Raw genomic sequence first — 25,334 nt, forward strand, 5'->3', positions numbered from 1 at the left:
ACACACACACACACACACACACACACACACACACGCCAGTGTTAGGAACACTCCACACACACACACACACACACACACACACTCACACACATGCCAGTATTAGGGACCATGTGGCATCAGCTCCACACTGTGACAACAATAGTGAGGGCTCCAGCCAGGTCTGGAGAGGGAGGCAAGAGCAGAGAGCAGCTGGCGTCAGAGGGCAGGACCAGGGTAAGCCCTGGCTCTGCCTGGGCGCAGAGTCACACGAGTGCAGGAGATATGGGAGGGAGGAGATGAAGGAGGAAAGTGGGAACCTCGGAGCCGGGAACTGGTGCCAGCACAGTCAGTCTGAGAGACGGAAGTCGAGCTGACCCAGACAGGCACGTGGCTGGGCACCTGGACCAGCGTTTCTGGAAAGCAAGGTGTAAGACAGTTCTAAGCTGTGGTCAGAGAAACAAAAAGGGGGCGGAGCTTCCTGACTATGGATAAACAATGGTGGGAGTCTGCCACCTGCCTCCCAGCCCCAGGGAGGCGACCAGGGCAGGCTCCTTCCTCTCAAAGGCTGTTTCCACCTCTCGAAGCAGGCAGTGCAGTCTGAGGAGACCCAGAGGGTCCCTGCTTCTGTCTGTGGCAGAGGAATCACTGGCTTCTCAGATCAGCTCTGGGTAGGGTGAACCTTCAGGGCTGTTCGGGGACCTGGGGCTCAGATCTGCCTCTACCTGCAGGACATCAATGACAACCTGCCTGTCTTCACCCAGTCCACCTACCAATTCTTCGTGAAGGAGAGGGATGCAGGTAAGCCCTCTCTGGGCACTCAAGCCTAGAACTGGGCGCTGGGTGACTGTCCAGATTAAATGAGAGCATGCGTGCAAAGTGTTTCGTGAAGTGCTGGGTATATAGTAAGTACCTGAGGGACCGGGGATATAGCTCAGTGGCACAGGCGCCTGGCAAGTGCAGGGTCCTGAGTTCAATTCCTGGTACTGAAACATAAAATAAAAATAAAAAATATAGTAAGCAGCTGATTAATGCTGTTATTTTATGAGTGTAAGGGAAAATGCATACTTTGGAGCCAGTGTGTGTGTGTGTGTGTGTACGCGCGTGTGTGTGTGTGTGTATGTGTTTGTTTGTTTATAGTGCTGAGGGCCTCCACACTGAGCTACATACCCAAGCCCCTTAAAAAAATTTTTTTTTGAGAGTCTTGATAAGTTACTAAGGTGCCCAGACTGAGTTTGAACTTGCCATTCTCCTGCCTCAGCCTCCCAGAGTGCTGGGATTAGAGTATGCACCATTGCACCCCACTCCAGATGTGTTATTTTTATCTCACCTTTGATAAACAAGTAGCAATAACAACTGTATTAGCAGCTACACTGAGAGGGCAGGCCTGGATACCCTAGACTTTAGGGCAGAGGAGGCTTCCAATGGCCTGGCCAGAGGCTCTCCAAGCTCTGTCCCTTGTCCCCAGGAGTGCTGGTGGGCGTAGTGGAAGCCTGGGATGCAGACCAGACGGAAGCCAACAACCGCATCAGCTTCAGCCTGTCGGGGGCTGGTGCCAACAACTTCATGCTCCGAGGTGTGGTGCTGGGGTTTGGGAGGGCTGAGGGCCGGCTCTCGCTGCCCTCGGACATAAGCCTGGACTATGAGGTCCAGGACTCCTTCCAGCTGGAGGTGAGCGCAGAGAACCCAGGCACCCAGGGGCGTGAGGCCACTGCAGGAGTCAACGTGACTGTGGTGGATGTGAATGATGAGCCACCCACCCTGGTCGAAGCCTCGCTGCAGGGCATCTCTGTGGCTGAGAATGGCTCACAGCACGGAGAGGTGGCTGTGGTGGTTGCCCAGGATGTGGACACGGGGGCCCAGCTGGAGATACAGCTGGTGAACGTCATCTGTACCAAGGCCAGCGCTGACGCGGGCAGCGTGTGTCAAGACTGGTTCTCGGTGGCAGCCAATGGCTCTGTGTACATCAGTCAGAGTGAGGCCATTGACTACGAGGCCTGTGACCTGGTAACACTCGTAGTGCAGGCCTACGACCTCAACACGGATCCCCGATTCCAGGCCTACAGCAAAGATGGTGAGGTGGCCTGCCTGGCAGGGCTGCAGCATGGGGATCAGGGAGTGGATGGAGCCCTGGGCTGGGACCCATAGGTGTGGCTTTGACTCCTGGCTTCAGCTCTTCCCAGCGGTGTCGCTAGCAAAGTCCTCCTTCTGTCCGATGTGAAAGTTAAGTGAGACCGTGTACACAAAGCTTTTAGTTCAGTGCCTGGTGTACAGTAAGTGGCTGATTAATATTGTTATTTTATGAGGTAGTGTAAAGCAAAGAACATACTTCTAGGAAAAACATGTATTTATACCCCACTTCTGACACCAAGTAGCAATAATAACCATATTAACAGCTAGCATATATTGAGTCTTTATAAGAGCCAAGAACTATGGCTGACACATAGCTTCCTCCCAAGCCCTGTGCTGGAACTGGAGATCAATCCTAGGGCCTTACTCATGTTAGGCAAGTGCTCGACCACTAAGCTACACACACGCACACACACACACACACACACACACACACACACGCTGGTTAGGTGGGATGATATACCTAGGCTGGCTGGGCTCACCACTCTTGCTGTGTGACTTTGGCAAGCTGTTTAACCCTCTCTGAGTTCTAAGAATGATGCTCTCACCCACTTAGACCAGAGAAGACTTTGTGGGGGTCCTGGGTCAGGAGCTGGGAGGGTGCTGAGGGGGTGATGCCTCAGAGAGAGGCTATAGGGAGTGTGGCTAAGGCCCAGGCTCTTTGGGTCAGGCCTTGGCCAAGAACCTTGAGTCAGCCGACCTGATTTCCTCAGGAAACCTCCCCATCACCATTGAGGATGTGAATGACAACGCACCCTATTTTCTGCCGGAAAGTAAGACTTTTGGTAAGTGGCCACCCAGTCTTCACGCTGCCACATACACCTCCCCGTGCCACAAAGACCATCCCTGGGCACCCCTCACAGACCCACCTTAGGCCCAGGGGGCCCTTAGAAAGGGATGATGGGCTCTACTTCTACTTCCTCTGAGGGTTGCAAGTGGAGGGGACACCTGAGTTTTCCATTCCTGCTCTGTTCCATCAGGGACTGGGCCTGAGCCAGCCCCTCCCTCTACTGGGCCTCAGTCTCTCCATCTGTACAATAGGAGGTAGATGACTTGCTAGCTACTGGCTCAAGTGTAACTGTCATGGGAGTCTCTTTCAGCAGAGACATTGGCAGCAGGTTTGGGGGCTGGAGCCTGAGTTGGGCTTGTGGGCAGAGCAGGCCAGGGGGGCACTGCCCAGCTTCACTAGCCTTTCCTTGTAGTGATCATCCCGGAACTTGTGCTGCCCAACCAGCAGGTGGCGTCTGTTCAGGTGAGTCCTGGCTCCAGCCTTTGCTGGCCACAGTCACCTCAGGGGACACAGAGCTAAGGCCCTCAGCCTTTACGCCGCCCCCAAGTGAATCAACACTAGAAAGGATGCGCTCTTACCTAGGAAAACACAAACCCCAAGACAGAAGTAAACACCTGCCTAACTGATCAGATCAGATTGCACTAATTGTTCCATTTAGTATTCATAAAATTTTCATGACCATAAATACCACTTTGCAGGCTAGATTCTCTGACTACACCAGAATTCTTGAGTATGATAAATAGAGAAACCAGAGCCTATTTTATATTAAATGCTTTCTTTCTAGTTAAATAATTTCCAAAGCAATATTATAAAAATGCTTCCAGTTTGTTATGGTGCTGGGTAGGGGTGTGTTCAGTAGCAGGGAGTGCCTGTGCTGTTGGGGGGAGGCCCCACCCAGGGCCCTGGGGTTGGGCCTGGATGAGCCTCTCTGGGACTCAGTTTCTCTCTCTGAGAAGCAGCTGGTGGTTCTGGAAGGCAGAATCTGGGTGCTGCCTGCAGTGCTGTGGAAAGGACATGGGTGTACATAGGAGAACACAGGTATAGACCAGAGATGGCCAGATGAGAGCCCATAAGACAAGGTCTCCCTCTCTCTTTCTTTCTTTCTGTTTCTTTTCTAAGACAGAGTCTTGCTATGTATGTAGTTCAGGCTGGGCTTGAGTTCACTGTGGAGTCCCAGCTCACCTCAAACTCATGGTGATCCTCCTGCCTCAGCCTCCCAAGTGCTGGGATTACAGGCATGGTGGCACCACCATGCCCAGCAAGATGAGGTGTTCCTTGTGGGGCCTCAGCTTCCTCTCATAAAATGGAGGTAGAAATTCTCCCTCTTTGGGTCCTTTCAAGCCTTAAAAGAGTCGGTCGCCCAATCTTGGGCCAGCTGCACTCTGATGTCATGAGGGTGGCTGTGGCTTTGAAGACTTCTCTTTAACTGGAAACTTGGGGCTGAGGATATAGCTCAGTGGTACAAGCAACTGCCTGGCAAGCACAAGGTCCTGAGTTTGATTCCTGGTGCCAAAAAGAAAAAGAAAAACCTGGAAACTTGACCAGCACCTGTTCATCTTGATCAGTGATGTCAGCGGACACAGGGCTGTGTGTGTCGCTGTGTTTTTCCCTGAGAGCCACTAGAATAAATAAGAACATTTTGCCCCTCCTCCATTCAGCTCATAGCCTACTAGGGAACTTCATGACTTCATATTGACATTAGTAAGCCCTGAAATGAGGGGTCTAAAAGGAGAAGTGCACAGTAGGTGCTTAGCAAATCTGAGTGTTCCTGTGCTTGTGAATGCACGTGTGTGTGCGTGCGTGCATATGTAGTGCTGGGGAAGGGGGCCAGGCAGGACTGCTACGTGGGAAGGACTTTGGGTGATGATCGGCCAAGCTGGGGTGCAGGGGCAGAGACTCATTCAAGCCTAGGTCTGCAGAGCAAACTCACTCTGTTACAAGCACATTGGTGACACGGTGACCCTGGAGAAGGCTGAGCAGGTTGTGCGGACCCTCCTCCTGGGCACAGCGTAGCTTGGAGGGGAGGGCCTGGCCTGGCCTGGCCTGACCCCACGCCCTGCTGTCATCCACTCTTGCTCCCAGGCCAGAGATGCTGACTCAGGGGAAAACGGGGTCATCGTGTTCTCCATCCTCCAAGTGGATTTCATCTCTGAGCACCCCACTACGGCCCCCTTCCAGGGCTACTTCCGGGTCGTCACGTCCTCGGAGGCCGGCCTGTTTATTGGCAGCATTGAGTAACTGCGGGCAGCCCCTGGCTGGGGAGGGCTAGGGCTGGGCCCAAAAGAGGGTGCGAGGCAATAACTCACCCATCCTGGGAGGAGTAAAAGTGGGTTCCCGAGGACCCCGTCCTGGCTTCCAAGATTGAGCATGTGCTCCCACGCTCCACAGGTTGGTGACCAACCTCGATCCCACCCTCCAAGGCACTTATCAGGTGACGGTCAAGGCCCAGGACAGCCCTTCAGTGGGTCCTGTGCTGGAGGCCACAGTGCCCCTGAATGTGAGTAGCAGACCCCACCTCTGGCCCCGGTGCCCTCTGCCAGCCGCGGGGTCTCTAGTGCCTCATCTCCCCTCACTTTCCTCCCCAGCTCTTCACAGTGGCCCAGAGTTACCGCGTGAGGCTGCAGTTCTCCACCTACAAGGAGGAGGTGGGCGCCAATCTGGAGGCCATTAAGGAGTAGGTCTGGGGAGGGCAGAAGGGGTTGGGGGAAGGACAGGAGGCTGGTCCCTGACAAGGACGGGATGGAATATGTCTCAACCCTGACCCACCCTTGACCTTCTACTTCTTTTTGACCCTGTACCCACACTACCATTCTGCATGCACCTAGAAGCCTGTGTTCAGCCAAAGTCAGAATGAGGCCTAAATACAGCTGTCACAGACAGTTCCTAAGGCTGTATACTGCACAAGCACACTGCTTGCTAAGCTGCAGACCCAGCCCAAAGGAAAGGGTTTCTTTTTCTAATTTGCACAAAGGTGCTGCCCACTTAGCCATCAGAGCTGCTGTGCTCCTTTCTCATTCACACAGCTCCTGATTGCACGGGCAGGGCACAGGCCACAGGCTGTGTCTAGGCGCCTGTGACACCTGCCCCTTTTGTAGGGCCCTGACCCAGGCGACCAAGACTTCCATCTACATCGTGACCATTCAGGACATGGACTCCTCAGCCAGGTACATGCCCCCGCCACAGCGGACGGTGGAGGAGAGACACAGCGGCAGGGGAGGCTGCTGACTCTTCCCCTACCCTGTTCCAGGGCCCAAGCCCACTCCTACATTGACGCCTACTTTGTCTTCTCCAACGGGACGGCCCTGACGCTGAACGAGCTGAGTGTGTGAGTGGGGCTGTCCTCGGGGCTGGGAGGAGGGTGGGCAGGAAGCCCGGGTGCCCGGATGCAGCAAGCCTTGAGTCTGACCAGGGTTCTGCGGCCAGGATGATCCAGGGAGACCAGGGAGCACTCACACAGCTGCTGCAGCTGGGGCTGGTGGTGCTGGTGAGTGGAAGGTGCAGGTGTGGGGAGGGGAGGGTGGGCCCCTTGGCCAGCCACCCTCACACTCCTTCTCCCCCAGGGCTCCCAGGAGGGCCAGGAGTCGGAACAGCATAAACTGCTCACCAGTGCTGTCATAGGATTGGCGGTGGCTTTGCTGCTGGTCCTTGTGGTTGCAATTATGGCCTTTGTGTGTGTGCGGAAGAGGTACTGCTCCCATCACCCATGTCTCCAGCCTTCCCCCTTCCTCCTCCTGAGACATGCAGGGGTAGGGGTAGAAAAAGCTTGGGTTTAGGCATGAGATATATGTGTGTTCCATTATCAGTGACCTTTTGTGAGATTTTGGGCGAGTCCCTGCCCTCCCTGAGCCTCAGTTTCCTCATCTGCAGAATGGGCACAACACTAGATTCCTTGATGTATTCAGGGTGGTCATGTGCTTCTCACACCCAGCATGATGCCTGCACAGGCTGTGCATTTATAGATGCTGCTGCTTTCCTTTTCTGGGACGCACAGTCAGCAGTTGCACCTGGGTTTGAGTCCAGGCTTTGCCACCGACTGCCTGCATGGCCTTTGGCAAATCGCTTCCCTTCCCTGGCTGTTCCTTCTGTAAAGTGGAACTTACACGCTCACCTGCCGGGATGGTTGTGAAGCCACACTGTCAAGGCCTCCACCAAGCAATCAGTGGGTGTTCAGTGAAAGTGCAGCTTCTCTTGGTTCCCCACAGCTACCAGCGGAAGCTCCGGGCTATGAAGGCTAGCAAGGAGGCTCAGAAGACTGCGGCAGGGATGGTGCCTTCAGCCCCTGCCATGCCTGGGACTAACATGTACAACACCGAGCGGTGAGCAGGGGTCAGAGGTGGCCAAGAGGCTGGGGGAGGGGACTGAGGACCACAGCCACTTGACCCAGCTTTCTCTCCAGGGCCAATCCCATGCTGAACCTCCCCACCAAGGACCTGAGCTTGGACTTCCTTGCCTCCTCCAGTGACTTGGACTATGTCAGGTGAGGTACCTGCCCCTCCCAGGAGTGATGGTGATGATGGCTGTGTGACAGCGGTGGCAGGTCAGGGAAGTAGTGACAGTAGGGATGGTGCAGTAGGGGTGGAGGCAGTGGGGCCCACAGGTAGGGAGGACTGGGCCTCCCAGTGACGCTGGCTCTACCACTTCCCCATAGCCTCAACTCCCTGGATGACAACTCTGTGGACCTGGACATGGACAGTCTGGAAACCAAGGTAAGACGGGGGGATGAACTTCCGGCTTGGAATCCTTTTCCAAAAGAATGGAACAAAGGACCGAGTGAGAAGGAACCCGCTGCTGACGTGGGCAGCCCCACCTCGGTGCACAAGGCCTCAGGATGCCCCCATGCCTTTGGAGTGTGGTCCAATCCCTGCTTCTCCCCTCATTCATCACGTGACCTTAGTGGGCGACTTCTTGTGTCCCACTCTCAGTTTTCTCATCTGCACATGGGGACCAGAGCATTAACCTTGCAGGGCAGGCTGAGGATTAAAGAACAGGCCTAAAAGCACTTGGTGCAAAGCAGGTGCTCAGAAGTCTGGTTCTGTCCCTTTCTGGCCTTTATATAAAAGCTGGTGGACCAGGAGGAGAGATCTGGAGATGAATGCACATAGTCTAGCAAAGGAGAGAAGGTACTTAATAAACACTACCATCGTTTGTTAACTAGGTTAGTTAGGTGAGTTAAAGAATGTACAGCCGGGCTGCTGTTTAGAAGCGCCTGGGGAACTCTTTAAAAATACCAGTGCTCAGGTCACATCGAGAGGTCCTGTTTCTGGTAGCCCAAAGTAGAGCCACAGCACAGATGCATGGTCAGAGATCCTCAGGAGCTTCTGAGGTCCAGGCAGGGTTGAGAACCCCTGCAGTTGGTCAGTGGGCTGGGAGACAGCTCCAGAAACAGAAGGAATGGCCACCTCTCCTCCCACTGGCGTGGAAGCTCTAAGGGTGGCAGAAGGACAGGCAGTAAGTGAGGTTCTGTCGAGGGGCAGAGGCATCCAGCCACCACTTTTCCTTACCCAGCCCCCTCTGTGTCCCAAACGTGACTGGTGCCCATCCCCTCACCCCCTGCCCTGCAGCTCCAGCTGGCCTCATGTTTTAGTCTTTATTTTCCTGTGAGATCTCCTTGCCTGGAAATATTTCAGTCAACCAAATCCTCTCTTGGGCTTTAAAACACCAGAATGCACAGGGCTCCAGGTGTCTCACAGAGATCTGGCAGGGAGGTCTCCAAATGGGCCTCCAGGGATGTGGGTCATGAGTGCCAACCCGGGCAACCTCTGGGCATGGCTCATCTCTGGACAGATCAGTGAATTCTGCCCAGAGAGGGGTGTTGTTTTGCTCAGACAGTTTGCAGGCAGGAGCAGGCCAGACCTCAAGTCTATGGTTTGGGGGACCAGGTCGCATTACCCTGGGTGGCTCTGCTCCCTGCTTGGGACCAGTGGCAAGGGCTGTGGAACACAGGCAGAATACTTAGCCCCTCTGGGGCCCCTCAGATGTTCCACTGTTTACCAGGGACTGGAACAGCCGAAGTCTGGAAAAAAGCCCTTGGAGTACTTTGGGGAGGGTGGTGGTGTCCGGGGGCCTGGCCCTGTGGGTGTCTGCAGCACAGTAGCTCATCCTGGGGGGGCTGGCCTCCCCCGGGACGGTGTGTGTGTGACTGCCATATGTATGTGGCACATCACATGGAAATAGGGGAGAGAAAGGACAGAGAAACATGGAAGTGTGTGCCATGATGAACGGATAGGGGCCCCTGGATGTGACATGTCCTTCTGGGGCAGCAGACGGAGATGCCACATTCAACCAGGGGCAGCTCTGTGCCATGGTCAGGCATTAGATCTGCAAGACTAGTGATCCAAACATGCTCTGCCCCTCCCTGGCAGAAGAGTCCTCTGAGTATGCTTCCACACAACCTCCCACCTTCCACACGGTGCCTGCCAGGGGTGCAGGTGGCACAGACTGAGATGGACTCGCTCCGCGGCACAGGACATAGGGCTGGATGTTGCTCAGGACTGGGCAGAGCACCAGGGTGCTGCTCTGTCTGTGGGATGGGTAGACAAAGGCCAGAGATGACCCCCAGGCCTACCGCTTCACCTGAGCCTGTCAGCGCCACCCCTGGCCATGGCCACCTCTGGGACACAGCTGCAGGAGACTGAGGTCCCAAGAGGAGCAAGAAGGGATCCCAGCTGTGGAGCCATCTGGTCATGGGCTTGAAGGCCCAATGGCACCCGAGGGCCTGGATGACCGTTCCATCATCTGCGCCCTGTTCCCCTCAGAAGGAGTCTCCTCGCAGTGCACCAGAACCATATTCAGAGCCTGAGCCTCTGGAGGTGGTGCTGTCAGGAAGAAAGGCAGGCCCGCGGGGACAGCAGCAGGAGGGCTTATTCTTCACCAACGCTGGCCTGGACACCACAGACCTGTGATGGAGGCCCCCGCTCTTCTGGCACCCCAGAAACTGCACCCACCCCTCTCTAACCACACCCACTCCTCTCTGTGTGTAATAATATATGACACTGCTTTGCCTCCCGCTTCCAGTCAATCACCTGCACACAAGGGTTGGGGAAAGATTTTATTACCAATGTATACTGTGACAGTTGTAGCCAAAAAATCAAGGCTGGAGGGGTGGGGACAAGGGCACTGAGTGGTCACAAGGGACTTTTGGGGGCTCACTTGCACATGGGGGGACAAGGGGCTGAAGAGGGTGGTGTTTAAAGGACAACTGTGGTTGCAGAATAAGCGCTCCATCCTGTCTGCAACAGCCAAGACCAGCTATCACCCAAGCTGCGGAGGCCAGAGGTCACCTGTGAGTCTCACTGTGACCTCCACTCCTGTCTTAGATCCTCTGTCCTTCCTGTGCTGTCCCTCTCAGCTGAGGCCCCAGGGCACTTCTTGGCCTTTGCCCCCTCTGGGAATTGTGAACCAACCAGGGGTGTGGGGGTGGGGGGGTAAGGTTGTCAGGAAGGAGGTGTCAGAGAGGAGATAGGGCTGGGGGACAGGGCCAGGTGGGTGGGAGAGGGGAGTTGGGGAAGGACCACCAACAGCATGCAAGAGACTCCCACCCATGGGGCTGTAGCACTGTGTGGAGATGCACTCACGCTCACGTCCAGGAGCTCAGGGGCCGCCAGGGCCTCACATTCCGAGCTCGGCACACTCGGGGCCTTGCACACGAGTCCTTGCACTCATGGAGGATCACTCACAGATTTGCATGCAGTCTTTCCCAGCTCTTGGGGTGAGGCCCCCTGGAGACCTCAGTGTCCCAGGCTGACCATCTCAGGAGCCTGCCTCAGCTCTCGGGGGTGGGAAGTAGGGGTGCCTAGCAGGCCCCCGCCTCGCCCAGTGTGACCAGGAGAGAGAGTAGCTGAGGGCTGAGAGGGCACAAGGGGGCGGCAGGGCTGGGTTTATGAGCTCATGGCCACCAAGGGGCTGGGCAGAAGGGGCTCATTTGTGTGGGAAAGACGGGGATGAGGAGCCCCTCGAGGCTGCCACCCCCTCGGAGTACTATCACACGCCGAGGGGACCCCTTCTAGGGGCCTGGGATCCAACAGGGAGCCTGAGATACTCGGCGACCCGGGTATACAAAACGGGGGCAGCTCATTCGGCCGTGGGTCCCGCCCGCGAGCAGCACCGCGGCCGGCGCACGCTCTGCAGCAGCGCGCGGAAGAGGCCGGGTGGGCGTTTGGCCGCGCCGTCTGGGGGCGCGGCGCGCACGGAGCCAGCACGACCCGGGCCTGCGCGCGTGGCGGGCAGAGGCGCAGGCGCCCCTTGGCGGCCATGCTCCTCGATCTGCCGCTCCAAATGCTTCTGGATGGCCATGCCCAACACTTCTACTTCCATGGAGGCGCCGTACACCTCCCACGTCATGCCCTTCTCGTCCCAGCTCACGTCGCGCACTGGCTCAGCCGCCTCCTGGGGCGCCAAGGCGGCAGCCAGCGCCGAACCCGGCCGCACCCGCACTTCGGGGAAAGCAGGGGGCGCGGCGGGCGGTGCAGCAGCCTGTGGCGTCATGGGCCCGGTGGCCACCGAGCGCGTCTCGGCGGCGCCCAGCGACACCTGCAGGCCTGCGTCCCGGCGCGAAGGTGGCCTGGGCGCTGGGCTGGGCGCGCGCGGTGCCGCCTGGAAGCTGAAGGCCGGGCCGCCCGCGCCGTCCTGCGGAGACATGGGGCTCACGGCCACCGACACGCAGGCCTGAGAGCCCGCCTGTGTCCCCGCGTCTTCGCGCGGTGGCGGCGGCGCGCTCGCGTCCCACGATGGCGCCTTGGTGAAGTTGTCACGAGTCCGTGGCCCCTGAGGGGGCGCTGCGGCCTCCGCTCGAGGGCCTGTCTCGGCCGCGGCCGCCAGCTCTTTCTGGCCCAGGCTGGAGGCCTCTGTGCTGGGGACGGGCTGTGGCTCCATACCGCGGCTCCTGCCAGCCCCGGAAAACAGGGCAGAGCCGCAGGGTTTGCCATCTGATTGCCTGGAAGAGGGCATGGCCTTTTCCGGGGACAGAAGGACCCCCTTTCCGGAGGACGGGGACTCTGCTTTTCTCGGAGATTTGGAGTCAGCCTTCCCCTGGGACGCAGACTCTACCTTCCCAGATCCAAGGAGCTCTGCTTTTCCTAAGAGCGCAGGATCTACCTTCTTAGAGGCCTGTGGCTGCTCCTTCTGTAGAGACCATACCTCTGCCTTTTCTGATGATGAGGCACCCTCGTGCCCAGAGACCTTTGTTTCTGCTTTGCCCCCAGCCTTCTGCTCCACTCTCCCCAAGGCCTTGGTTTCCACCTTTGTGGAGTTCACAAGATTCTCCTTCTCTTTAGGATCCACCTTTTCCTCTGGGGCAGCTTCTACCTTTCCGGGGTTCATGGGATCCACCTTCCCCAGGACTGTTTTTCCTGGGCCTGTGGGGGCCACCTTTCCTAAAGACACGGAGGCCATGTCTCCAGAAGGGACAGTTTCTACCTTTCCCCTGGCCGCGGGATCTGCTGTGCCAGAGACTGGGGGATCCGTCTTTCCTGAGGCTTTGGGACCTGCCTTCTCCGAGGACTGTGGATCTCCTTTCCTCTCACCTTTTACCGCTGATGCGGGACCCTGAGACCCGAGGGATCTGGGATCCCCTGGACCTGAGGACACAGGGTCCGTCTTTCCTGAAGACTCAGGGTTCAGTTTTCCAGAAGGTGATGGTTTTATGCTTTCCACGACTGGGGGATCCACCCTTTTGGAGGACACTGGGTCCTCTTTTCCTGGGCATACAGTTTCTGTCTTCCCCGCAGACACGTGTTGTGCCTGTCCTGTTGAGCCAGACAAGGGCTCTGGCTTTCCTGAGGACATGGGATCTGCTTTTCCCAAGGAGACTGGATCCATCTTGCTTGAAGACACAGGGTCTATACTTTTCACAGATGTGGGATCCATCTTTCCTGAAAACACAGGATCCACCTGTCCAGCAGACACCGTTTTTGTCATTCCCATAGTCATGGGACGTCCTTCTCCTGAGGAGGCGAGGTCCATCTTTCCCAGGAACTGAGGGTCCTCTTTTACAGAGGACACAGTTTCTGCACTGCCCATGTATGCAAGATCTGTTGTCCCCAAGTGTGTAGAATCCACCTTTCCCAAGGACTCAGGAGCCACTGTTCCAGAGGACACAGGCTCTGTCTTTCCTGATGACCCTGGAGTCAGCTTCTCCAAGAGTGCAGGATCTGTCTTTTCTGTGGACACAGAATCTGTGTTCTCCAAGGAAACAGGATTCACCTTCCCTGAAGGCCCAGAATGTCTCTTTTCCAAGTACAAAAGATCTACTTTTCCATTGGATGTATTTCCCACCTTTTCTGAGGACACAGCGTGCTCTGTTGTAAAACACTTGGGCTCCTCCTTTCTGGGGGATGCAAGATCCACATTGTCTGAAGATACAGGGTCTGTCTTTCTCAAAGACCCAGGATCCTCCTTCATGGTTGACATTGTGTCCACCTTGCTGGAGCATGTCAGATCTACTTTTCCTAAGGATCCAAGATCTCCCTTCCTTGGAGTCATGGGATCTATCCTTCCAGGAGCCACAGGAGTCCCTTTTCCAGAGATCACAGGCTCTGTCTTTCCTGTCAGCATGGGATCTGCCTTCACTGAGGACCTAGCATCTTCCTTGCCTGCGGAAGTGGAATCGACTTGCTGTGAGGACTTGGAATACATCTTCTCCAAGAACATGGGATTTCTGCCTTCTGAGGACATGGGATCAGTTTTCACTGAGGATGCAGGGTCTGGTTTCCCAGGCAAGGTGGTTTCTGGGATCCCTGAGGTTGAGGCTCCATGTGCCCCTAGTGTCTCCTTGGTGACTGCCTCTTGGGGAGGGATGCAGATGGAAGAGGGGCAGACCGAGCTCCCAGAAGGCCCCTCAGAGCAAGAGGCTCCTTTCCCAGCCCCACTGGGGTCACTGTGTCTAGAGTCCATGCCTGGGCTTTGGTCAGGGATGTGATTGAGGGGTGCAGGGCTGGCCTTTTGTTGGGAGGGGCAGTCATCCCTCATGGCCGGGCCAGCACCCAGGCTCCCATCCTGCGGGCCACAGAAGGGTTCTGAGGTGCTGGAGGCCTTTTGATGCAGCTGGAGCCAGGCTGGGTCTTCAGCACTGCTCATTTGTCCTCATGGCCATACTTGAGTCCAAGGCTGCTGTCTGGTTCTGAAACACAACAAGAGCAGACTCAGATTTAGGGGTGATTCGGTGGGGAGCAGCCTGCACACAGGCCTTTTCCTGCTCATCCTCGCCTAGCAGCCCAGCCTCCTCACTGGGTTCTCTGCCTCTGTCTGGTCTCCTCCTATCTACAGAGCTTGGCCTAAGAACATGAATGTAACCACATCAGCCCCCTGCTTCATTGTGCCCAGTAGCCCTCTGGATAGGAGGGCATTCAAAGCACTTCACAATTGCCCACAGCCTGACCTTTCACATTCACCTACTGTCTCCCCATCCTTGGCAACCTACCCCATACAATATGCTACCCTGAAGTTATGCATGTGCCTCTAGGACAAGGCTGCAAACTCTGAGGCCATAGGGACTAGATCATAGGGATTTAAGTGAGGGAAGCAGGTTGGATATAAAGCAACAGAGAATCGTGTGCACTGTCAAATTGCAGCATGCACGCCCTGTCTCATTGGGACCTGGACTCCATGAGCCAGGTGCTGCTCTGGAGAAATGAGACCTAATAGTCCTAGCTCTTCTAGTACCTTAAGTGGGAAATCCAGACTTTAATATAAAATATGCTAATTAATTCAAGATTTAAATAAAAAACCCAAAACACTATGTGGGCCAAAGAAAATATGTCTGTAGGCCACCAGTTTATGTCTGGGTAAGCCCTGGAGAGCTATGAATGGTTTATAGTTAAGAAAATGACATAGTCAGATGTGTGTGTTTGCAAAGATTCCTCTAGGATGATGTGGAGGCTGGGCAGAAGGAGGGCAGGGGCTGGCCAAGACCTGTGAGGAGGCAGGTGAATAGTTCATTCAATCTTTCATTCAAGCAATCCCTCATTCATTTATACAGCCCCTCTCTGCAGCAGACCTCGAGCAGTTGCAATAGTCTAGGTGAAGGTAGTGCAGCAAAGGTCCTGGAGATGATAGGTATAGGAGCAGAATCAAGAGTCCCAGGGCAGTACTTGGGAGGGTGAGGCAGGAGGATCATTGCGAGTTTGAGACCAGCCTGGCTACAAAGTGATCTCAAGGCCATCCTGAGCTGCATAGTGACACCCTGTCTCAAAAAGACCAAAAAAAAAAAAAAAAAAAAAAAAAAAAAAAAAGTCCCAGAGAAAATCAAGAACCAATGGCGGTAGTTGCTGATGGTGAAGGTGGCCTGCAGGATACTGGCTAGGGTGGGATTGCTGGGAGATGGTGTTGGGTGGGAGGTCTGGGGCTTGGTCCATTCCAGATGGGCCGTTCGCGGTGAATCTACAAGCGTCTCCATTCTATTACACACTAAGCAGCCACAGTGAGCAAGTGAGTAGAGCTCCTGATTCCCCCCAAACCTGCTCCAAAGTCACCTTCCTAGTGCTCAGGTCAGAATCCCAAGGGTCACTCTTGACTTTTTCTCATATCCCATGTCCTATCCATCAGCAAAATATAATGGATCTACCTTTGATTCTGGCCACTATCCTGGGCTCACCTCTGCTCCCACTTATCTGGCTTACCTTGGCTTTTTTCCTTCACCCCATCCAGGTTATTCTTTTGTTTTGTTTTGTTTTTGTCTTTTTGAGACAGGTTCTCTGCAGTTCAGGCTGGTCTTGAGCTCACTTTGTAGCCCAGGCTGGCCTTGAACTTGCAACGATCCTCCTGCCTCAGCCTCCGGAATGATGGGATTACAGGCATGTGCCACCATGCCTGGCTCATCCAGGTTATTCTTAAACAGCTTCCAGAGGGGTCTTGGGAAAACCCAAGGCAGATCGTGGCCTGTCCAGAACCATGCACTGTCTTCCTGTCTCACACAAAGGATGGGTGAATTCTCAGCAACTCACCAGACCCTGCATTTTCTTGGCCCCATCACCTCTTCCGCTCCTTTCTCCGACTGCTCTATCTTTTCCATGGTGCTGCCTCAGCCCCCTACTGGTGGCTGCCACACTGACCTTAGATACCCTCTGCCTCAGGGACTTTATACTGTATGTTTCCTGTGCCTCGACTGCTGGGACATGTGCTGGACAGGAGCATGGACTGCAGTATCTGGCTAGTCCATTCCCTGGGTCCTTTCCTGTCCCATCCCATATAAAACAGCCTCCACCCCAACCCTGCCCGCTTGTCCCACTGAGTTTTTCTCTATAGTCCTGGTCACCATCCGACATTACATATATATATGTTCACTGTTTATGCTTTGTTTCTCTCCTTAGAACGCCAGCTCCAGGAGGATGAAGACATTCTTGTGCTCACTGATATGTTCCCCAGAGTCAAGAATAATGACACAGTAAATAAGCTCTGAATAAATATTCATTATGCAAATGACTGAATAATCTTTCTAAGATGTCGATCCAACCATATTTCTCCTGGCTCAAGACTCTCTGCATTCCTGTTAGGAGATTAAGTTGGTTGCAATATTTTTGGAAGGACATTTATGATTTTCTATCAATGTTTATAATACACACAGCATTTGAGCCGGCAAGCTCACTTTTAGGTATAGTCCTGATGATAGAATGATAATGCATCCGGGGGGCACAAATGCGTGGCTGGTAACAAGAAGAAAACCAGGGAGCAGGGCCTGTGAGCTGCGGCCAATCACCCAGAACAGCACCTAGCTGCTAAAATGTGAAGATGCTCAAGATAAACTGAATGAAAAAAGACATGTAGGGTTCAGCATAGCTTCTAGGGTCCCATGCGTTCAGCCAAGCAGAAGATCAGACACATTACTGATGGGTTTATTCATGAGGAGACAATTTCCACATGAAATCCCACAAAACTCTTAGTGCTCACTGTGTCTTGGAAGTAAGGCTAGGGATCTGAGGGTAGGAGAGACTTTCTTTGGATGCCCCTTTGTGATGTCTGAATTTGGGTTATACATGCTCAAAGTAGAGTCATGCCTTGCTTGACAATTGAGATATGTCCTGAGGAATGTCTTATTGATGATTTTGTCATTGTAGGAACAGCATAGAATGGACTTAGAAACAAACACATGGATGGTCTGGATCAGTAACAGTGTAGGGCCAGCCATGGTGGCACATGCCTTTAATCCCAGCACTAGGGAGGCTGAGGCAGGAAGATCACTGCAAGTTTAAGGCTAGCCTGGGCTACAGAGTAAGCCAGGCGTGTGCCATCACACCCAGCCCTGTGATATACTTTTATACAACTGGCAACACGTACATTTATTTATACAAGCATCACCACAAACACATAATGTGTTATGATAAGATATTACAAAGGCTTCATTATATTCTTATGGGACCACCACTGTGTATGCCAATCTTATCAGTGACCAAAATGTTGTTACTATGGGTGCATAACTGTACTTTTTTTTTTAAAGCAGGAAAAAATAGAAACTCTTAATGATTCTCTATCACCTTTAGTCCATCTCTTTAATGTACTTCTAAAACCTTATCTCCCTATTTGCCTGCTGGGATTTATCCTTCATACCTACCTATGTCTACCCTCAAAGAATGTACACACACACACACACACACACACACACACCATGGAGACACCTCTTTGGGTTTGTCCACGAATTTGATGGCTACCTCAGCCTCTGCTGGAGTAGTCTTTCCCTCCCTCCTCGCCTGGCTACTGCTTGTTAAACCTTCAGGTCTCAGGGTAAACGCCTCCTCCTCTAGTGAGTCTTCTTTGCCTATCAGCTGCCTGTGTTCCCATGGCCTCTTGTTCTTTGCCTACTCTGAATCACATCACTCTGCACAACCCATTTACACCTCTGGGTCCCCAACTACACCTTGAGTTCCTGAGTGGGAGCTCCATTAATACTGTTCACTGCAGAGTCCTCTGGACTCTGAACCTGAGACCTGGGGAGGGGAACGGGAATCATCACAAGATGGAGGCACAGGAGCAGTTTTGAGAGGATGGGTCAGGTACTGGGTGGTTTTTTGGAGTTCAACTGGGGTGTCTGTGGGATTTATTTATTTATTTATTTATTTATTTATTTATTTAGTCTGTGGGATTTATTGAGGGCATGCAGGAATCAGGTGGGAGACAGGTCTGAAGCACAAGACAGATTTTGGCTGGAATTCTTTGGATCTAATTTTCATCAGCATAAAAAAGAGGAGTTGGAAGGTCATCAGTCTGCAGGAGTCAGAAAGGCATCAGATTGGAGTGGTGTAGATGATCTTTTGCCTTGTGATAGTGACTTGAGAAGGAATAAATATTTTTCCTCCCATAAGAAGAACAATAGATCAAGGGAGGTGATTGAAGACTCCTGACATCCTCAGAATAAGGAAGACAAGAGGGAGTGGTGGGGACTGTGACAGCCTGGAGAGCATTCATCCCTCTGAAAGGGGTAACTGCACAAATTCCTGCCAGTGGTGGCCAAACAGGAATTCCCCCATTCACTCAACATTTATTAAGCACATAAGCAATGTTCTAGGCACTGTTTTTGGTGTCGGGGATACAGTAGTAAGGAACGTATGGCCTCTGACCTCCACGTGCAGAAAGATTGGAAAGAGTGTAAAAACAGGAGCAAAGGAACGATATAATTTCGAACACTGGATGCTGTGTTTGCAGGAGTTGACAGCTGGTTTGGACATGTGGTCAAGAAAGACCTCTCTGTGGAAGTTAGCACCTGAACCAACCATGAAAAGGCCAGAGTGGCTGGAGGAGAGCTGGGAGAGGGAGAGGGAGGAAGGGAGTAAAGTAGGCTGCAGGCTTAGGAGAATGGGGGCTTATCCTAAGGAGCCTGGGAAGCTCCTGGAGTGTGTGGAACAGGGGAGTGGATAGCTCCTCTTGGCTACGTATCCTGATTTATTGAGCAAAGCCATATATATATATATATTCTTTTTTTTTGTATTGGCAGTCAAACTTGGGACCTTGTGCTTGCCAGGCAGGTGTTTGTGCCACTGAGCTATACCCCTCACCCTTTTTCATGTTTTAAATATTACTGTGCATGCATGTGCATGCGTGTGTGTGTGTGTGTGTGTGTGTGTGTGTGTGGTATTGGAGACTGAACCCTATACCTTCACAATGAGCTACATAATCAGCCTCCCTCCTTTTAAAGATTTATTTTGACACAGGGTCACACGAAGTTGCTTGGTCATCCAATCTAGGCTTGAACCTGCAATCTTCCTGCCTCAACCTCTCAATGTGCTGGTATAACAGTTAGCTCGGTTTTAAAATAACATGCAGGGCAAACAAAACACTCCTGTAGGCCAACTTTGACCTGAGGCCACTGGCTTGCGACCTGTGATCTATGGAAACGCCTATTGGAAGCCAGTGTGACTGGGCAGATGGGCAAGAGACGGGGCCCGTTTCTGCTGAGGGCTGAGATCCGCTTGACATGCTTGCCTTGTTCCCTTCTCCGGAAAGTAGGAACCCGACAGGATAGGGAGCTTAAGCCACAGAGAGGTGTTCTTGGTGCTTACTACCTCTCATTCCAGCCCTGGTGGCCGAACTCAGAGGCCCCCGCACACGAGCCCACCCAACAAACTCTTCCCTTCAGAGGGAGGCCTCGGCACAAAGTCTAGACAGTTTACCACTTACCAGCTCTGTGACCTCAAGCAAGGCCCTGCCTTTCACTGGGGACCCTGAAGAGCCTACCCTGTGCTCCCCCAGGGCTGCTGTGAGAATTAAAGGGGTGTGCACGGCTCTGCTCACTGTTGGGCTGGGCTGTGTACATGCAAAGCCTGTGTTTATCTCCTCAGCCTGTCAGAGCCCAGCTGTGCTCCCAGGAGGGGGCACGGGGAGAGGGCCTGCAGCAGACACTCAAATTAGCACAATCTGGCCTTCAGAATGCCTGTTTGACCCAGAGTGCTAAAATAATGTTTTAAAAGTCCATTTAAAATAAAGGCATGTACTTATCAATACTTAAAAATTAGAAGATTTTGTGAGAGAATCAGATTTCACACAAATCTGGGAAACTAAAATGTGGCAATGTGAGCATACTTCCTGCATAGCAACAGTCAGCGGGAGCCTCGAAGGGCTCCTTAGATGAGCACAGACTCTCCAATCAGCCATAGCCATCACTCCTTCCTAGGGATGGTCCTGAGGCTGCCTGTTGCCATCAATCATTTCATTTGCAGCCAGGTGTGGTAGCACACACCTGTGACTCCAGCATTTAGGAGGTTGAGCAGAAGGCCCACTGTGAGTTCAGAGCCAGCCTGTGCTACACAGTAAGTTCAAAGCCAGCCTAAACTACAAAGTGGTACCCTGTCTCAAAGAACAACAACAAATCACCGCATCTGCACAATCTAGGCCCTCATGTATGCTACTCTCCTGGTCTACTGCCCCCTATGTTTTGACCCTTGATGTAGATGCCAGGAAAGGCAGGAGGTGTCCTTGCAAATACATTGTATATCTTCTATGCAAGTATTATATTCCTATTTTCCAGAGGAGGAAACTGAGGTTCTGAGAGGCAGGCATGGCCCAGCTGGTCATGTTTCCCCTTTGCAAACCTCCCTGGAGGAGGCTGGCTTCCAAGTTCCTAGTTTGAAGTTCTTAGCCACTAAGAGGCGATCAGGTCCAGGGTAGGGTCACAGAACCTGATCCAGGAGGTAAAAGGACGTGGGGTTAAGTCCCAGCTTAGTTATTTGTTTGTGACTTTCAGTGATTTTCTTCATACCTTCCTAGACCAATCTGTGAAATGAGGGCTATCAGCCCAAGGACAGTGCCAGAGGTGCTGCTCCTTACAGTTCTACCAGGCCCTTTCTGGCTCAAAATGAAACCTCAGTACCTTCTAGCCACTACTCTAAGACACAGCCTGGGCCTCTGGGTTCACCTCTTCTCTTCCAATCCTCCTTCCAGAGCCTAATTACATCACTTTCCTTCTGTGTGCTCAGCTCTGGGCCCACCATGCTCAGGCTCATTTTGTCATCTGGATTCCACAATAATGGCATGAGGGAGGCATTATCATCCCATTCCACAGATGAGGACACTGAAGTCAGGAGAAGAAAAGACTTGACAAAGGACATGCAGCTGGGAGGAGGAAGGGTTGTGATTCAAAGTCAGATGTGTCTGAGCCCAAAGTCCTGTTTCTTCCCAGTGATGGCAGCCAGGATCTTGGACACTTTGGCTCTTTCTGTTCCTTGAGGTCAGGCCAGTGCTCCTCTGAATCTCATGGACCTCAGAGGCAACAGAGCCAGGGAGCATGCAGTAGGGGAAGCAAGTGTCCCTACATACATATACATCCACCTGCAGGAACACACACATCCTATGACCAAGTGAGCCTGCATACAATTAGGTGCGTGTGACCTAACTGAAGTAGAAGATTGAAATAACCCAAAGTATATGGGGTGGTTCACTTGATGTGCAAGGAAGTGAGCAGACTACTTGTGGAGGTCTGCACCACCTTAGGCCAGTCTGGGGCCAGGATCTGGCTTCTGAGTTTTCTGCGCAAGAAAAGCTTGATGTATATGTCTCTTCTATGTGCAGAATGGCCTGTGTATGTGTCTGCACCTCAAGGGAGTCACTTGGACTCTGTGAATGTACACATGTGTGACCAAATGGTCTTGCAGTCCCACTCATGGGAGAGGTGGCCTGGGCATGTGTGCAGGCATGTGGGCCCCACTTGCAGGCAGAGCAGCCCCTGCGAATGCATGGAGACTCAGCTAGCCTGTTTCTTTTTCTCTAGGATTTCTTCTCGGTCTAGAGCCACCCGTACACTCTCAATCCAGGGCCAGAGCTACCAAACACCTGCAAGTATCTCTTCCCATGGTAACAAGACGGATAAAGGCTTGCGAGGTTTTGGCAGACGTGTGTGTCTGTGGTGTGTGTGAAAATCTCAGTCTACTGCCCCTTGTCCCCTCCTCTCCTAGGGCCTTCAAAGGAGCAGTCTTCTGCCTGGGGCTGTAGGGAGAGAAGCAATGTAGCAAAGGGTCACAGACCTCCCACAGAAGCAGCCCCTAGACCAGTGACGGCAAACCTTTTTGTGATTTCAATGATACAAACAGCTCACTATGGCAAGCATGCCATAGGTTCGTCACCACTGCCCTAGACCACCGCCCATCTGTTCATCCATCCATCTACCCATAGGAGGGAAGGAATGGAATGTAACCTCGGGCTAGTGTGGGTGGGGGTGAGAGACAGCATGTGTGTGTGTGTGTGTGTGCCTGCACACGCGCGTGTGCTAGGGAATGTTTTCACAAGTGTGATAGCCTATTCCAGGGTTTAGGGGCACACGAGGGATACCATAAGCAGTGTGAACAGGAACAAACAGGTCAGAATAGGCTGCAAGAGTGGCTGCAAGAGTATTTGATCAGGAACCATTGTTAGTATGCTGTGCTCCACAACGCCTGGTGTGAGTGCGTGGCTGTGTCTGGCTGTGTATGGACGTCTCCCACCTGGCGCACTGTGTGGGTACACAGGTGGTCATGCTTCTGACTCTGATGGAATGACCAAGGGCTGTACTGTGTGTGTGTGTGTGTGTGTGTGTGTGTGTGTGTGTGTGTGTGTGTGTGTGTGTGTGTATTTAAGACCTGTTGGCCTCGCTTGGGGATAAGGCGCCTGTGTGTGAATGCGATGAGTGTGTGACCGCGTCCCAGAGTGTGTGCCACACTGGGTGTGCAACCGCGAGTGTGCTCAGTGGTGTACATAGAGCCACTGGAGCACCGAGCCCGTTCCAGAAAGGAGATGAATCAACGCGGGCGGACCCCCTCCCCCCCCGGTGGCGGGAAGCGCCCCCTCTGCACTGCTGTGCGAAACAAAGCATCCAACCACCGTGAGGCCGGACGCGGGGCCCCGTCCTATGTGCAGGGCGGCTTGGCCTCCAGGGCCCCTAGGGGGTTCGGCCCAGCTGCGGGACCCGCCCCCGCCCCGCCCCGCCCAGCCCTAGCGAGGAGCTTGGAAAGGGACACTCACAGCCCCCCACCGCGCGCAACACACACCTGGGCAACGGCCGCGCGGTGCGAGCAGGCGCAGGGGGATTTCAGGACCCCGGACAGCGGCTGCGGAGCGGGCTCCCTCACACAGGGGCGGCCGAGGCCGTCGCCCGCCAGGAGCCGCAGGTGAGGGCGGGGGCTTACCCGGCGGTGCAGCTGCTCTGGCTCGTCGTCGCCGCGCTCTGGCTCCTGCTGCCGCCACCCGAGCGGCCTCGGCTGCTAGGGCCGGGCTGGCCGGCGGACCAGCGGACTCCGAGCCGCTGTCCCCCGAGCCCGCTCCGCGCTCCCGCCCCGTGCCCCGCCCCGGGCATGCGCGCTGGCAGCCTCGGAACCGGGAGGGGGCGGTGCCGGCGGGACACCAGAGCCGAGGGAGGGAGGGGCGCCCCTCACCTGCCGCCCCTCATCCTGCCCGATCCTGCGGCCCCTGGGCTCCTGGATTCCCTGACCTTCTTGAACTGGTTCCCGTTTCACTGAGCGGGAGACTGAGGGGCGGGAAGGCTGTCAGTTTGCGGTGCACCTGCCAGGGGCCGGGCGCGCTGTGTCAGATCTCAACCAGGAGAGCCCCGCAAACGCTCTCTCGTTTTCCCGAGGAGGGGGTTGCTGCTCGGAGAGATGCGACCACTGGTCCGAGAATGTGCGGCGCCTGCGAGGGGACCCAGGTCGTTGCGATCTCCAAGCTCCCTCAGCGAGGAAATTTCCCGCCTCCCCCTCGGCTGCACTTCCGGCCTTCTCTGCACCCCCCCGCCCCGCCCCCGGCCCTTTGTCTCGCCGCTGCCCACGCTCCGGCAAGTGGCGGGGACGCAAGCGGTGGTGCCGCGGGAGAGGCACCTTCCATTCTGCCTCTGCTGGGCTTCACAAGCAGGGTGCCTGCCTGCCCTCCAGTCTGTGCAAGTCTTCTCCTAGTAGATTCCCTCCAGCAAATCATGTCACCTCTCTGAGCCTCGGTTTCCTTATCTGTAAAATAGGACTAACATGAATCACCTGAACATCTAAAGTAGGTGTTCAGGGGCTTCCAGCTGAATCTGAATTGCCAAAGACACGAGAACTCTCTGCCCACTCCTTCCAGATTTCACAGTGGAGAAGTGTTCCTTTTTTTCTTAGATTTCCCAGAGAAAATAACTGTAATTGTCCTGAAGGTGATAAAACCCATTCGCACTTGTACTATGAGCCACCTACTAAAAATGGTAACAACTAATGTTAATAAAATTTTTATTAGGCACAGACACCGTGCTAAGATTTTGTTTGCAGGTTTCATCTAATTTCAATTTCCAATCACTCAGGAACAAGTTAATATTAACATTAGTATCACACCCACGTTTTCTCAGATAAGAAAACAGATATAGATAAGTAACTTGTTCGTAGTTGCACAGCTAGTTGGTAGTGCAGCTGGGATTACAAATTTATGAAATTTAAGTCCTGCAGGCCTCATGCTTAATTATTGTTTTTAGTTTTCTCTCTTATCGGTGAACTATCACTCACTGTGACCTTACAATCTTTTAAAGATCTAGATGGCAAGTGAAAAATCAGCGGAAGCACAGTCTTTCCCCAACCCCAAAGGGGGGAAAAAAAAATCGGTGGTGGACCAACGTTCAGGACCACGGATAGCAACACTACAAGGCTGCTTCCTCATAATCTCTGATCCTGAAATGTTTCATTCACTGCCCACAGTGGCACGTAGCTTCAGAGTTTACCAATTATATTCCCCATTCCTCATTCCTCATTTCATTCCTTTTCACCCTTCAGAAATGACACTTTGGGCTTCATGAAACAGGTGAAGAAATTGAGGCTTGGGGAGGATCACAAGAAATGGAAAATGGCAAGAAACACTGGGGCAGAGGAGAGTGTTTTGGGTAAAGCCAGCACATATATGAGGAGGCTCTGGCCTCAGTTGTTCAGGTGAGGATGATAACAACTGAAACACAAAAGCATCTGTTGGGATGAAGAGGAAGGGCAAGACTCAGTGTCTATTTAGGGGTAAAACGCAAAGAGAGAGGGGATTCTGCTGCCCCTTCTGAGGTTCTACCTTGAGGAGCCAGGTCAATGGAAGACATCCACTGTAAGAGCCTGGGAATAGGAAGGGCTTGTAGGACAGCCACAGTGCAGAGCTGAGCTCTGAGAAAGCCACAGCTGAAGACAGACTAGGAATCCCACTAACTGAGAGCTGGTAAAAGAGGTTGTATGATGGATATTGGCCTGTGGAGGAACAGTATAAACAAAACAGGGAGACAGAAGGGTTCTAGGCCAACTTGAGGAGCACTAGCACTAAGGGCCTGGGCAGGAAAAGAAAGCTATAGTGAAGAATGAGGAGCAGAAGTCTAAGAAGCCAGTAAAACCAAAAGAGTAACCATACAGAAACAAAGGGGAGAGAATGTCCTTGAAGGAGGGCAGTGTCAGCCATGTCAGGAAGGGAAAATGTGACCCAAAAGGTGTTCCTTGGGTTTGAAAAGAAGGTAACCAGAAACTTGATGTCTTGGTTACTATCTTGTCGCTGAGACCAAAATACC

General features: G+C 53.5%; 2 protein-coding genes across 6 annotated transcripts in view; one reads left to right on the forward strand and one right to left on the reverse strand.

The window, feature by feature from the left end:
• Nucleotides 1-9,898, forward strand: part of Cdhr2 (cadherin-related family member 2) — a 38,984-nt gene extending 29,086 nt beyond the window's left edge. For 2 of the 3 annotated variants that reach the window (XM_013509624.1, XM_013509630.1), the window contains exons 18-32: nucleotides 708-777; nucleotides 1,445-2,050; nucleotides 2,820-2,891; nucleotides 3,309-3,358; nucleotides 4,979-5,130; nucleotides 5,285-5,393; nucleotides 5,482-5,570; nucleotides 5,992-6,060; nucleotides 6,144-6,221; nucleotides 6,320-6,380; nucleotides 6,457-6,581; nucleotides 7,099-7,212; nucleotides 7,293-7,373; nucleotides 7,545-7,602; nucleotides 9,652-9,898. In XM_013509624.1, coding sequence (XP_013365078.1) covers nucleotides 708-777; nucleotides 1,445-2,050; nucleotides 2,820-2,891; nucleotides 3,309-3,358; nucleotides 4,979-5,130; nucleotides 5,285-5,393; nucleotides 5,482-5,570; nucleotides 5,992-6,060; nucleotides 6,144-6,221; nucleotides 6,320-6,380; nucleotides 6,457-6,581; nucleotides 7,099-7,212; nucleotides 7,293-7,373; nucleotides 7,545-7,602; nucleotides 9,652-9,798 — 1,881 coding nt within the window. In that variant the 3' untranslated portion in view covers nucleotides 9,799-9,898. The remainder of the gene's footprint in view (nucleotides 1-707; nucleotides 778-1,444; nucleotides 2,051-2,819; nucleotides 2,892-3,308; nucleotides 3,359-4,978; nucleotides 5,131-5,284; nucleotides 5,394-5,481; nucleotides 5,571-5,991; nucleotides 6,061-6,143; nucleotides 6,222-6,319; nucleotides 6,381-6,456; nucleotides 6,582-7,098; nucleotides 7,213-7,292; nucleotides 7,374-7,544; nucleotides 7,603-9,651) is intronic. The other variant, XM_013509633.1, reaches the window with a different exon arrangement.
• A 33-nt stretch (nucleotides 9,899-9,931) lies between these two features.
• Gprin1 (G protein regulated inducer of neurite outgrowth 1) lies at nucleotides 9,932-23,514 on the reverse strand. 3 transcript variants are annotated; one of them, XM_005376393.2, is made up of 2 exons: nucleotides 23,221-23,514; nucleotides 9,932-14,012 (listed from the first exon to the last, which is right to left on the reverse strand). In XM_005376393.2, exon 2 carries the CDS (start codon nucleotides 13,967-13,969, stop codon nucleotides 10,967-10,969), a length of 3,003 nt encoding a protein of 1,000 aa, XP_005376450.1. In that variant the 5' UTR covers nucleotides 13,970-14,012; nucleotides 23,221-23,514; the 3' UTR covers nucleotides 9,932-10,966. The 3 variants fall into 3 exon arrangements, with proteins under 3 accessions (XP_005376450.1, XP_005376448.1, XP_005376449.1); XM_005376391.2 differs by lacking the exon at nucleotides 23,221-23,514 and adding an exon at nucleotides 22,975-23,137; XM_005376392.1 differs by lacking the exon at nucleotides 23,221-23,514 and adding an exon at nucleotides 22,837-22,968.
• Between the last annotated feature and the right edge of the window lie 1,820 nt (nucleotides 23,515-25,334).

This window comes from Chinchilla lanigera, unplaced genomic scaffold, assembly GCF_000276665.1.
Source record: "Chinchilla lanigera isolate Chin_1 unplaced genomic scaffold, ChiLan1.0 scaffold00007, whole genome shotgun sequence".
Classification (NCBI taxonomy): domain Eukaryota; kingdom Metazoa; phylum Chordata; class Mammalia; order Rodentia; family Chinchillidae; genus Chinchilla; species Chinchilla lanigera.